Source organism: Blastocystis hominis, assembly GCF_000151665.1.
Source record: "Blastocystis hominis, Singapore isolate B (sub-type 7) whole genome shotgun sequence assembly, scaffold_15".
In the NCBI taxonomy this organism is placed as follows: domain Eukaryota; class Bigyra; order Opalinata; family Blastocystidae; genus Blastocystis; species Blastocystis hominis.
Window position 1 is genome coordinate 361,445 of NW_013171822.1, and position 12,093 is coordinate 373,537.

General features: G+C 51.3%; 7 protein-coding genes; 2 read left to right on the forward strand and 5 right to left on the reverse strand.

Annotated features, from left to right (window-relative positions):
- Positions 1-317: 317 nt before the first annotated feature.
- GSBLH_T00002018001 (uncharacterized protein) lies at positions 318-800 on the forward strand (the record flags this gene model as incomplete). XM_013040523.1 has 1 exon in its annotated part: positions 318-800. The coding sequence occupies one exon, from the start codon at positions 318-320 to the stop codon at positions 708-710; it is 393 nt and encodes a 130-aa protein (XP_012895977.1). The 3' UTR covers positions 711-800.
- Positions 801-826: 26 nt separating this feature from the next.
- GSBLH_T00002019001 (uncharacterized protein) lies at positions 827-1,556 on the reverse strand (the record flags this gene model as incomplete). XM_013040524.1 has 5 exons in its annotated part: positions 827-1,142; positions 1,176-1,265; positions 1,299-1,331; positions 1,365-1,431; positions 1,468-1,556. The coding sequence occupies 5 exons, from the start codon at positions 1,554-1,556 to the stop codon at positions 1,044-1,046; spliced, it is 378 nt and encodes a 125-aa protein (XP_012895978.1). The 3' UTR covers positions 827-1,043.
- Positions 1,557-1,670: 114 nt separating this feature from the next.
- Positions 1,671-2,872, reverse strand: GSBLH_T00006374001 (uncharacterized protein; the record flags this gene model as incomplete). Its single annotated transcript, XM_013040525.1, has 7 exons — positions 1,671-2,132; positions 2,166-2,244; positions 2,304-2,344; positions 2,378-2,482; positions 2,513-2,646; positions 2,679-2,747; positions 2,827-2,872. 7 exons carry the CDS (start codon positions 2,870-2,872, stop codon positions 1,671-1,673), a joined length of 936 nt encoding a protein of 311 aa, XP_012895979.1.
- Positions 2,873-3,709: 837 nt separating this feature from the next.
- GSBLH_T00002020001 (uncharacterized protein) lies at positions 3,710-4,464 on the forward strand. XM_013040526.1 has 6 exons: positions 3,710-3,750; positions 3,783-3,857; positions 3,890-4,006; positions 4,037-4,156; positions 4,186-4,301; positions 4,330-4,464. The coding sequence occupies exons 1-6, from the start codon at positions 3,733-3,735 to the stop codon at positions 4,448-4,450; spliced, it is 567 nt and encodes a 188-aa protein (XP_012895980.1). The 5' UTR covers positions 3,710-3,732; the 3' UTR covers positions 4,451-4,464.
- Positions 4,465-5,190: 726 nt separating this feature from the next.
- GSBLH_T00002021001 (uncharacterized protein) lies at positions 5,191-6,747 on the reverse strand (the record flags this gene model as incomplete). Its single annotated transcript, XM_013040527.1, has 4 exons — positions 5,191-5,619; positions 5,648-5,779; positions 5,808-6,122; positions 6,157-6,747. The coding sequence occupies 4 exons, from the start codon at positions 6,745-6,747 to the stop codon at positions 5,191-5,193; spliced, it is 1,467 nt and encodes a 488-aa protein (XP_012895981.1).
- A 1,356-nt stretch (positions 6,748-8,103) lies between these two features.
- On the reverse strand, positions 8,104-8,509 carry GSBLH_T00007054001 (uncharacterized protein; the record flags this gene model as incomplete). Its single annotated transcript, XM_013040528.1, is given in 4 exon segments — positions 8,104-8,247; positions 8,252-8,318; positions 8,349-8,457; positions 8,488-8,509. Coding segments are annotated over 4 exon segments (342 nt in total).
- A 491-nt stretch (positions 8,510-9,000) lies between these two features.
- Positions 9,001-10,838, reverse strand: GSBLH_T00002022001 (uncharacterized protein; the record flags this gene model as incomplete). XM_013040529.1 has 7 exons in its annotated part: positions 9,001-9,189; positions 9,226-9,426; positions 9,460-9,603; positions 9,636-9,806; positions 9,839-9,916; positions 9,945-10,365; positions 10,396-10,838. 7 exons carry the CDS (start codon positions 10,836-10,838, stop codon positions 9,013-9,015), a joined length of 1,635 nt encoding a protein of 544 aa, XP_012895983.1. The 3' UTR covers positions 9,001-9,012.
- Between the last annotated feature and the right edge of the window lie 1,255 nt (positions 10,839-12,093).

Below are 12,093 nucleotides of genomic sequence, written 5' to 3' on the forward strand. Positions count from 1 at the left end.
GCGACACCGTTCTGCGCGAATTCGACGACGACTGCGACGCCGACGTGACCCAGCTGCTCCGCGGCAACCACTCCGCGCGCTTCTTCGTCCTGCGCCGCTCCTGCGGCATCGACCACCGCTTCGTGCACGACGCCGCGCTGCGCGGCTGGCTGCGCGCCCACGGCATCATCCGTCAGAGCCAGCGCAACGCGCTCGACGTCTACCACCGCCTTCTGCAGTTCCTCTTCGTCGACGTCGTGCAGCCGCAGCCCGAGATCCGGCGCGCCGTGGAGGCGTTCCGCGGGAGCGTGGGGTGGTCGGGGTTTTACGTGATCGGGATGCACGTGCGGACGGGACTGCTGGAGGGAAACGTGGGGTGGGGACGGTTCCTGCGGAGGAAGGACGTGGATCGGTTCGTGGAGATCGCGGCGAAGCGGACGGAGCGCGTGGAGAGAGGGAAGAAGGGGAAGCCGGTGCGGTGGTTCGTGTTGTCGGATAACGAGGAGGCGAGGAGAAGAGTGGAGGAAGCGGGGAAGGGAGTCGTGTGGACGTCGAACTGCACTGTGGCGCACACCAAGACGGTGAGTCGGAGCGCGTGGAAGTGCTCCGTGGTGGAGAATTATTTGCTCAGCGAGTGCGACTATCTGATTCTCACCGCGAAGAGTACTTTCGGGTACTTGGCCAAGCATCGTAATGAGGCCGAGCAGAGCAATATTTTCCCCAAGTCGTGAGCCGAGATGAATATGAATATGAATGTGATGATAACGATGATAATAATAGTTTTGGTGATGATGATGACTCATTTGATTTGATTAACTACAGAATGTTTGCTTTCAAAAAACAATCATTAATATTCCTTACCCACGGCCAAGACTTTGTCCGTGTAACTTGTAGGCGTCTGGATTTGATCGATGCACATGATCGCCGAGTAGAGGCCGTAGCCCAGAGTGAAGATCGTCAGCAGCGCAAAGAGGATGATGGGAGTCATTGGGACGCCGTTTGTGAGGGTGGCGTACACAATGGGCTCTTCCGGTTCAATGGGCGTACAATGAAGAATCACGGTGCTATTGCCGGTTTCCAGAGAGAGGAGATCTGCGTGTTAGGAACAAGAGAATATAAAAAAGCCAACCTTCTACGGAATCCAGGTGCATAATGTCGGTAGCCTACAGAATCAAAAAAGTAGTAAACTATCTTACATTCAACTCGCCTTCGAAATGCGGCGCGATGATTCTGCTTTCGAATTTCTGTACAAAAGGCTGGATTTCCTTTACAGACAGAGCATCGGTCTATTATTCACGAATTATAGCATAGCACAATACAATGTTTACATCTACAAATAGAAGGTTCATTTCCTACTCATTAACCTTAAAAACAAAAGTGCCTACCTCAATAGGAATAAGTGGCTCCAAATCAGAATAGTCAATTATTCTATTAATATATACTTCATCCGCTCTATCAAAATAAGTCCTTCTACCAAAAAGCAAGTACGACTCAACATGGGACAATATCATAGCGGGTCCATAAGCTACAGCAGCGGAGAAGCAAAACAGAGCAACCAAAAGACACCGAGCACTCATAGCAACGAAAAATGAAAGTGGAGAAACTCGCCGTTTCCCCTTTTGATTTTACAAAATCGAAAGCGTTTGGAAACAAACAAAGAGCGCAAACACGTTCTCCCCTCGAGAAGGAAGTTATTTCATAATGGACAGTGCAAAAGGGAAACCGATGATAAACAGACACAACACAAAACTAAACAGGTTGGAAAAGGTGCAGGTTCGCTGCTCTTCGACCAGAGACATCGCCACATCAATGTCGTGACTTTGTCCCTCTTCTAACGCATTCCACTCCTCAATCTCAAAAATGCCTTGTCGGCAGACGGGACAGACCGCCTTTTCATTCAGCAGCCATGGGTCGATGCAGCTCGCATGGAAGAAGTGCTTACAGCGCAAAGTCTTAATCACATCCCGCTCTTGGAATTCTGTTAAGCAAATGCTGCAAGTCGGCAGATCCTCGACATCCTTGACGCGTTTCTTTTTGAAATGCCGCTTCTTGATGGCTCCCACAAATCGCTGGCGTCGATGCTTTTGATACGACGCCGCGCACTGATTCAATGAGTAGACAACGCCCAGCCCGCCCCAGAGAGTGAGGAGGATCTAGCGAGTAAGCCAGGAATGGAAACAAAATACGAGGATGACTAGCAAAATGTACTGAATTTCGCTAAACGCAGTGACTACATGCGATGAAACAAAGATGGTAAACCTTCGCCTAGAGAGGAGATAGTAGCGATCGTAGAGACGTTTGCGGCGATTAGATTGATGACGGACATTCCTGTGGAACATGTAACACTAATGACAGGAATCGTGTACTATCCGGTAAGGTGAATGAGGACAACCCCCACATTATAGTTCACACTGTCGGAATCGCTCATTTTCTGGAGATAGTCATAAGATGACAAACACATATTGTTCATCACAACAACTCCAATAGCACCTTTGTCGTTAATCTAGACATCATTTCCGAGTGTTGCAAACACATTAAACACTTGGTTCGCTAGAGAGCAATTATCGAACGTAGAACGCATTATAATCCCAATCTTGCCGGTAACATTGGAAGTAATATCCATGCAATTGTCAAAAGGATCCACTTTTACGATCGGAGCAGTATAGCCTATATACTGACAGTGACAAAGACGTGGCTACTGTTCTTTTCGTACGGAACTCCGAAGTCTACAACCATGTGGTTGTAAATTACCGTATTCTCCCCATAGACTACGAGAGAAACGATAGGGCTGATCAGAAACAATAATAGTAGCATTATTATTATTTTCGATTGGGGTCAAAGTCTTACCTCCCACGACAACCGCGGTTCGAACGTTGATTTCGGATCTTAGCATATCGGAAACAAACAACGCCAATTTTTCCTTTGCTCAATTGACTTCGTGATACGATTCCAGTCCTCCACGGTGAGTCCCGTAACAGGAACTTGATACGCCATGTACCCACACCGTTGGGCAATCGACACATTTATGATATCGTCGTCGATCAGAAGTGTATGTGAGATCATTGCCTGGCGCGTTACAGGATCAATGGTTTTGATAGTTTCGAAATAATCCCCGTTAAAGTTTCGGGCAAAATTCTGGAAGGGTTCTTCCGCCAAAACATTGTAATGCTTTTGCTCCGCATCAATTCGTTCCCACACACGCGCTAGATGGTTGTTTTTACCGCAGTACTACTCATTAATCCACGAACACAGTCATTTACTCGAGGAACATCACCCAACCCTCTCCATGCTTCAATCACAAGTCGATTACAAATATCTGGGTAGTCGCTAAACGTGTTGCCAAAAATATACTCCACTAATTCTCGTCCTCCCATTAGACTCGTGTGGCATGCCATTTTAACATCGGTATTGGTACATATGGCAACAGCTATACCGTTCTGTAGCAGTTCGGGAATGATCAACTTGATGGAATCTTTTACATGGTCTAGAATCTCTTTTGCCTTCAACGGAACGAATTGGCTTTCAAAGAACAATGGGGGAAACATCTGATCATCACGCACAGCAACACCCGAGGTATGCAGGTCTAGAGCGGTTTGGTCCATATCGAATGCAACCAACCAGACCTGCTTTTTGAATTCTGGAGATATCGTTATGCGCTGTGAACTCATTTGATATTCCGATAATCTTGACTTTCATCAAATTCCATTTTTCGTCATTATTTCGTCAAGTTGGAACACTAGAAATCATTGTAAAATGGCACAATTTGGTGAGGTAGGATAGATCTGAATAGAGATCATGGGTAGTTGGTTTTGGTTTGTGGAGATGCGGATGTTCCTTTTAAGGAAAGTACTTTGCCCCCACAGTTTAAGAAGATGCTTGTACGTACTGCCTAGCGCGTGATGACCGTTAGATTCCTGGGAAGTTCAAGCATTGCTTAATCACGGGCGGAATCTCAACAGCGAATGGCGTTGATGAGTTGAAGGCGATTTGCGATGATATATACTATGTTCAGGAAGCTATTGAGGATGTGAGTGAAGACATATTTATTCACGGCTAGGATCCAGATGGAAAAGATCGTATTGAGACTACCATTTGCGGATACAAGATCAATCTGGTCAGTGGAGACTCGCTACTAGCTCAATCGACTGATTCGCTTCTGGAAGCAACTGCTCGTTTGGTAGTGACGGAATTCGCAATTCATTGTAGTACAAGCCTGATATTATGGTGTATGGAGGCACGCACGAGCTGCGTGTTGAAAAGAAAGATGGCGTTTTGTATTTGAATCCTGGCTCGCTGACTGGCGCTTTCAATCCTTGCCATCCGTATAGAAAGGGCGTGGTTGCTGTGTAGAGACAATTGCCCGAGTTTCCTGGTGCTGGGAATGCGCGATGACGATGTGATCGTGTTTACGTACCAAGTGAAAAACGAGAAGCTGGAGGTGGGAAAGAGTGTTTTTAAGAAAAACGAATAAGTGTACAAACTACGAGCCTGTTTGTTTTCACTCGCTCATTCCAGAGAACGAATGAATGAATGAATCAATGAATGAATCAATGAAAAGTGCGTGATCTTCGAGAAATCACGCGGCGGAGGCACGAACTGGCTGCGATTCGTCCTCGTGGGGACCGGTAGCCTTCGGGAGCTGCGACTCAGCGGGTTTGGCTTCGCGCTTGGCTTCCAATTCATCGCTCGATTTCCCTTTTTCTCCTTCTTTTTCGTTGGCTTTGGCTTTCATTTCCACGACTTCGATCTCTTTCCCCGATGGTTTCCTCGATGGTTTCCCCATATCCACAGCGGTTTCCCCATTGGCTTCCCCATCGGCTTCCCCATCGGCTTCGATCTGCTTGGGAAGGCCGTTGAAGAAAACGCGGAAGAAGAAGTAGGGGACCAAAGCGAGGAAGACGGCGACGAGCTTTCCGGCCCAATACACGGGCTGCTGCATGGCGAACCTGCGGATGAGCAGAGCGACAAAAGAATCAAACTGGGGCGCGAAATAGCCGACGAGCTCCGCGGAGGGCGAGGAAGCGAGGAGATCGGTGTAATAGACGAGCGCGGCGTGGAAGAGAAGAATCACGCAGCAATGAAGGACCGAAAAGTTGGGCAGAACGAGGATCATCATGATGTCCTGCAGCAGATACACCGCGTAGAACGTCGCTTGCGTCAGGAAGTCGCTCGCCGCCACGCCCGAGCAGAAAATGAACACGCTCTCGATGATCACGCCCTGCGCCAGCGCGAGCGCGAGAATGGCGAGGAAGCTGCCGATGGAGTAGGCCTGCGAATGGACGGGCGCGGCGCCGTTGGAGTAGGCGTAGAGCTGCGGGTTGGAGAGAAGGTCCTCGTCGGAGTGAACGCGTTTGATGATGAGTCCGACGATGGGGATCTAGAATGAGCGAAATAGAAAAAGAAAGAAAAAACGAAGAGGACGATCGAGTAGAAGGTGAGATGCAGCGAGCAGAACAGCGAGGCTCCGGAGAACAGCGTGAACAGCGAGTACATGGTCTGGCACCCGCACAGCACCACCGATTTGTACAGCGAATACCCCGTGATCGTCCAGCTCCGGCTCCGGTCCCTCGCTCCGTGCACGCACAGCAGTCGCACCAGCGATCGAAACTCCCGCACCACGAAGTCGCCCGCGCGCGCAGCCTACGTCGCACCGCCCCGCGGGACTCACCTGCTCGCCCTCTCTCCCGCGGATCCCCACGCCGCAGTCGCTCTGCAGCAGCATGCTGACGTCGTTCCCGCCATCGCCGATGGCCAGAGTCACGTGCTTGCTCGCCTTCTGCACCCAGCGCACGATTTCCGCCTATTTCTGGAATTCCAAAAATACCCACTTTTTGCTTCGGAGTCACGCGGCAGCACAGCACCGAGTCGAACTGAACCGCGGTTTTGAAGAAGTCCAGGCAGTCCGCCCACGCGAAGATTGCCGCCAACGACCGGCCCGTCAGCACCAGGCTCCTCCCCGCGGGGCAGAGCGAGGCCTTGGCGCGGTCCCAGGCGGCGCGCAGCTCATTGGCCGACGCTCCCTCCAATCGGAGGAGTTTCGTTTCGTCGCACTGCAGAATCTTGGATTGGCGGGAAATCTGGAGCGACGTTTCCACGTGATCCCCCGTGATCAGCCAGAACCGAATCCCGCCCTTCCGCAGAAACTACCTCACATCCCCGCGGGAATCTCACCTCCACGGTCTCCGAAACGCCCTCCTGCAACGAATCTTCGATCGCGCACGTGCCCAGCGCGTCCGCGTCCCGCTCCACGTCCTCCTCGCTACACTGCACACTTCCCCGCGGGGATACATCGAGACCAGAAGACGGTCCCGCGATTTCACCGCGATTTCCGCGGAAGCGAAGCGCGCCGCGAAGCCTTCCCACGCTTCTGACGAAAAACCGCGGGAGGCGAACACCATGGTGCGGTAGCCGCGCTGCGTTCCCCGCGAAAGCGACCGCCGGACCGAATCCAGAACCGCGGGACTGGGGGCGCAGCGGGGAAGCACGCTGTCGTCGGCTCCCTGGATGACAGAAATCGGCCCGATTTCGTACCTTCATGTAGAGCCGGATTTCCCCAGTTTCCCCGTTTCGGACGACGACGCTCATCCGCTTCCGCTCGCTCGAAAACGCGTTCACTCGCTCGATCTTCCATGTTTCCTCGCCGCCCCGCGGGAGTCGCAGCCGCACGACCGTTTCGTCCTTGGCGAGAATGAAACCGCCGAGCTGCTTGAAGCCGTGGAGCAGCGCCAGCTCGTCGGGACTGCCCGAATTCGGGCCGTTTTTTGTCATCGTGCTGGAGTTGCAGAGCAGCACGCAGCGCGCGATTTCTCGCCACCGATCCTAGATAAAAAACCGCGGGAACGCGTACCGAGTGGGTCGGAGGGAAAGGATCCGATGAAACCGACGGATCCGACGGATCCGATGGAACCGCGGGGATGATGTAATCATCTTCGGTGTAGGGGCGGATGGAGACGCTAGGAGAGAGGCGTGATCGGGGTTTTACAGGTCGTCGTCCGCGTGGAGCTCCCTCAAAATCAGTGTGTTTTTTGTCAAGGTTCCGGTCTTGTCGGTGAGGATGAAACGCACGGCGCCGAGCGTTTCGTTGAGCGCCATGGAGTTACAACGCACATCGCCCGGCGTGGCGTTGAGGTGCGGGTCGTGGTGGATGAAGGCGGTGTAGAGGATCTTGATGAGCTCGAGCGTGACCTTGAGACTGGAAGGCACCATGGCGACGTTCAGCAGCAAAAAGCGCAGCGCGAGCACCAAGGGCAGGTTCGTGACCGCCGATTCCATGTACCAGCGCGCGTGGCTGCGGTTCTGCGCCAGCCCGATGGGCGTCAGCACGAACGTGAGCAGGATCTGCGGGAGAGAGAGAGAGAGAGAGAAAAGGAACCTGGAGGCAGACGATGACGACGGTGAACACGCTGGTCATGTGGTCGCTGAGCGGGATTTTCTGCTGCGGGTGGTTTTTGTTCTGGCCGAATTTCGTCTCGTTCCCCGTGTACACCACCGCGCCGTATCTACGAGTAAAGAAGCGAGAGAGGAGGTACGCGAATTGGGTGAATTGGAGCTGGGTGACCTGCAGAAGGAGGTTCTGCGCGGAGAGACTGATGTCGGTGGAGTGGTCGATGCACATGCTGCATGGAAGTTGGGGGCGAGGAGGTACCGTGCGTCAAACTGGTAGATGTGGCAGTCGGGACGACTGCAGAAAATCTCGAGGGAGAGCGAATTGAGGATGCGATGGATCTCGTCTTGCGTCTTGCCTTGAAGTCGCGAATACAGCTGCGGAGGCACTTTGCGGACTTTTAGATCCGACTCGCCGTCAATATTGCTCGTCTGGAGACATGAGTCATCCCCATGAACAAAGTACGCGGATGAAACAATCTCCTCGCGGCCCACTCGAGTAGAGAAGCACGACGTCACAGGGAAGCTCGTCATTCTCTTCGATGTGTGTGTTAAGAAACGAAATAGAGTCGTTTTACATGCTTCGATTTGCATTAGAATGAAATGAAATCACATAATATGAAATCAAATAAAATGAAGGATATGTAGATAATGTCGCCGACTTGAAGATTCATAGATGGTACTTCCACGAGCATATCGCCTTTCAAAACTTTCACTAAATGATGGTTCACTTTCTGTTCGTCATGCTAGTTTACCTATTTTCACCTTATCGTTCTTGTATCGCAAAATGTCCTCGTATGCTTCTCGAATTGCCGTCAGAGCGAAGATAAAAATAATTGGAGCCCATGTGGTCAACGGATGATACGTGGTAATGATGGGAATTAACTACATGCCACAAAAACACAGCGATTACTTCCAAACAAGCTTCGACAACGTAATAAGCATTCATTGGCTGACTAGAAATTAGAATAGTACAACTAACGAACATCAGTTGTGAATAAAGATTCACAAAAAGAAAAGACCACCAATGATACTTGGTGTTGCTAACACGATTCGAAGCAAAACCATAGTTTGGCTGATTCACCAAAATGTGACCTATCCGTTAGGTAAATGAGGGATCGATACGTATGTCTTTGTCTTCGCTCATTTAAAGGGTGAAAAATCCGTACAACAAAAACAATATTATTCTTAGTGTTTATTATTAACCTATGACGTATAGTGATTCGTTTACCCCCTGCCCATTAGGGGTCGATTTCCTCGAGGAGTTGACACAGAGAATAGATTTTTAATGACGTTATATTCCTATTCCAATGGTTAGAATGTGTGGGAGTGAAAGTTTTCGATATCGGAAACGAAAAGTATAAGCAGTTAAATTTGCTCATTTTCGGTTGATCGATAGTGGGAAGTTGAAGGGAAGGAGAGAGATTGATAAACCGAAATGCATTTTTAATTAATGAAAATACGTAGGTTCTTTTAGGTATGTGCAAAATAAAAAGAGCACATAGGATCCACACAAAATAAAAATCTTCTTTACACTTTGACACAACCCACCACTTTCGTACCTCATTCTCCCTTTTCCAAGCCAAATCTAGACACGCCCATACATCATTATCTCTTCCAGTATAAAACAAACACGACGAAAGCAGATCACTACTGGATGGCTGAGATCGGAGCAAAGTACTCAAACGCATTCAGCGCAGTAAGAATATGCCTTCCTCCAGTAGATCTTCCAAGCTCCCCTTTAAACGGAAGTATGGCATCGTACAGCACAAACACATTTTCTTTCCCACAATTATGGAAGAGATTTTGAATGATGTAGTTAGCAAACTACGAGCAATAAGCAGAGAGCGCACTGCCGCCTACGTTATGATGCAAAATCGCTGGGAAGTGCGGAGACCCGACAATCTCGCAGATGATTTGATAACGCACTTGTTCATCGGCGAGAACGATCACTTTCTCGATCACATTGCTGCTGTATTTCTGGCAGGAGTACTCCACCACGTGGCCGAACACCGACCGCGTCAGCAGCTCGCGTTCCTCGGGGCGTCCTCGCTCCAAAACGAACTAGAGCGTGAAAAGAGTTAAAAAAGAAAGCACTTGAACGACGTAGTTTCCGAAGGGATTGGTGATGAGGAGATGCGCTTCGTGCAAAATCGCGTTCATTAATCGATTCCGGTAGAGAGGCGGAGCGCGCAGGAAGAACTGCTGGATCACGCAGCAGCCATGGCGATGCGTGGCGATCTGGAGGGGAGGAGAAGGGAGGAGGAGAGTACATCGATGCAATGCTGGACGAGTTCTTCGAATAAGGGCGTGCAGAACGACTCCGGAATGGATTGCAGACATCGCAGAATCACGTGGTTGCCGTTGGGGTGTGCGGCGAGATGAGCGATGTGGCCTTGCAGCGCGGCGAAAAGCGAGTCGATCATGCTGGGAGAGGAGCAATACTGCGCTTTAGGCCAAAGAGAAGGCGAAATACTTGGACAAGACTCTGCACGCAGCGCGTTCCGTGGATGTTCAGCGACGCGTCGATGACGAAATCGCGCACTGCGGAGAGCTACTCGAAAGCCCGCATCGAGGAGTACGATCTGCGCGCGCCGCTCCTCGCTACACACTTGAAGGAGCATTTGGAAGACGTAGTTCCCGAAGGGGTCCGTCATGAGCTCGCGCAGACTGCTCTGCAGCTCCTCGAAGATCTCCGTCACCGCGGCGGGGCTCGCGGTCAGCAGGATCTGCTGCAGCGCGCGGCAGCCGTTGTAGTTCTTGGCCATGTCCACGACGTGGTCGCGCAGGCCTTTGAGGTCGACTTGCCCTCGCTCGGAGTCGGGGCGAGATCGCGATTTGGACTTGGATTTGGACTTGGAGCGAGGTTGCAGTGGAGCTTGATTTGAGTTTTGGCTTGGGTTCTGGTTCTGGTTTTGATTCTGGTTTTGGAAAAGTCGGTCGTCGGAGGCTTTGGAGTCTGGACGAGAAGCGCGCTTCTGCTTGGCGTCGCGATCTCGATCTCTGGGAGTGAGGCCACTTCCCTTCGCCCACTTGCGAGAGGAGCGAGGCTCGGGCTTGGGCTCGGTGGGAGCGTTGGGAACTGGCGGATGAATTGGGCAATTCCCAACGCACATGCCGGACATGCTGGACGCGCTGGACTCGCTCGGCGCATTGGAAGCATTCAAAACACGCGCGGCGGCCGGTTTGTCCGGCTCGGTGGGTCCTAAATGACCGGCTCCCGCTACACTCTTCGCATTGACATTGGCATTAACAGTAGCATTAACAGTGGCATTGATAGTAGCATTGGCATTGACTCGTATCTGGGAAGAGGAAGTCGGTCGAGGACTCAGACGGCCGTTGGTATTGGCGCGTGGACTGCAGTTTGGATTGAGGCTCTCGCTCGCATGGCTCGCATGGCTCGCGTCCGCTCCGCTGAGACCGGCCATTCCCCCCACGGGTCCCGGCTCGGCGGGGTTCAGCGCGCCCTTCCCCATCGGATTCCCGGCGCCCTGGCCGCGCAGCGATCCATAGCTCGCATAGGCCGAGTAGGCGCCGTACCCTCCGTACCCTCCATATCCCCCGTACACTCCGTTGGGTCCGTTGGGTCCGTTGGGTCCGTTGGGTCCGTTGGGCCCATTGAGTCCACTGGGCCCATTCTGAACATTTGTCCCCATACCTCCCAAATTGGGTCCGCTGGAGCGAGCGGGCGGGGAGATCGGGAGGGAGGCGGCAGAGTCCTTGAAGTCCGGCTGGGAATAGGGAGAGAGAAGGGAGGGCGAAGCGGCGCCCGAGGGCAGACGATGAGTTCGCGATCCGTTCCAACGATAGGAGTCGTGGGAGAGGGAATAGTCGACACTGCCGGGACGATCCGTGCGAATGAAGGAGGTGCTGAGGGCGTAAAAGGACGATTCGGAGGGAGAGCGAGCCGAAAATGGATGGTCGTAATAGCTGGAAGAGGGCTGCGTGGGACTGAAAAAGGGATTGAAAGAATGGATTGTGGGCGTCGAAGACATGAGGTAGGTGTGGGAAGGAGCGTCTTCTTCCATAACGTCTTGCAGATTGGGGAGGGACAGATCAACGTCGGGAACTGGAGGAGACAAACGAGGACGACGTGTTTCAGAGTGAATATCTTGGGACACACATGGGAGCTGGCTAAAAGAACTAGATGAGGGGATTGTGTGGGAGGACTGGGAAGAATGAGAGGAAAGGGAAGAACACAAAGCATTCACTCCAGAATTGGTAGATATCTGGCTTTTAGCGTCAGCAACGAATCATACAATTCCATTCTGCGCAGGAGAAACTGTTGAATTCCCAGAAAGCGGGAGCGAAAATTCATCTAAGAAAGATCGATTGCTTTCCATTGGACCACTTGTGCTGACATTAGGTCGGGGCAGTGCGTCAAGTTCGCAAGGTCTGGTTTCACAGAGTACGAACAAATCTTACTCGGGTGTTAAAACATATGGCTTCACATAGTTCCTTGGAAGGCCATAGGAGTCATCAAGAGAAAACATACTATCTTGCGTAGGAAGTTCATCCCATTGCTCTACACCTTACTAGAAAAATAAGCAGTGTACCAATTGGATAGGCATTGTTCATCTCTCTTTTCGAGTTAGCTTATTTACCTAAACACACACGTAATTATTCCTTAAATCGATAGACAACTGTATGCTGCTGACTTTTGATAATCAAGAATCCCGATTTGATTACTGTTTATGACGAATAAATTGATTTTCGGAAAATTATTATGAG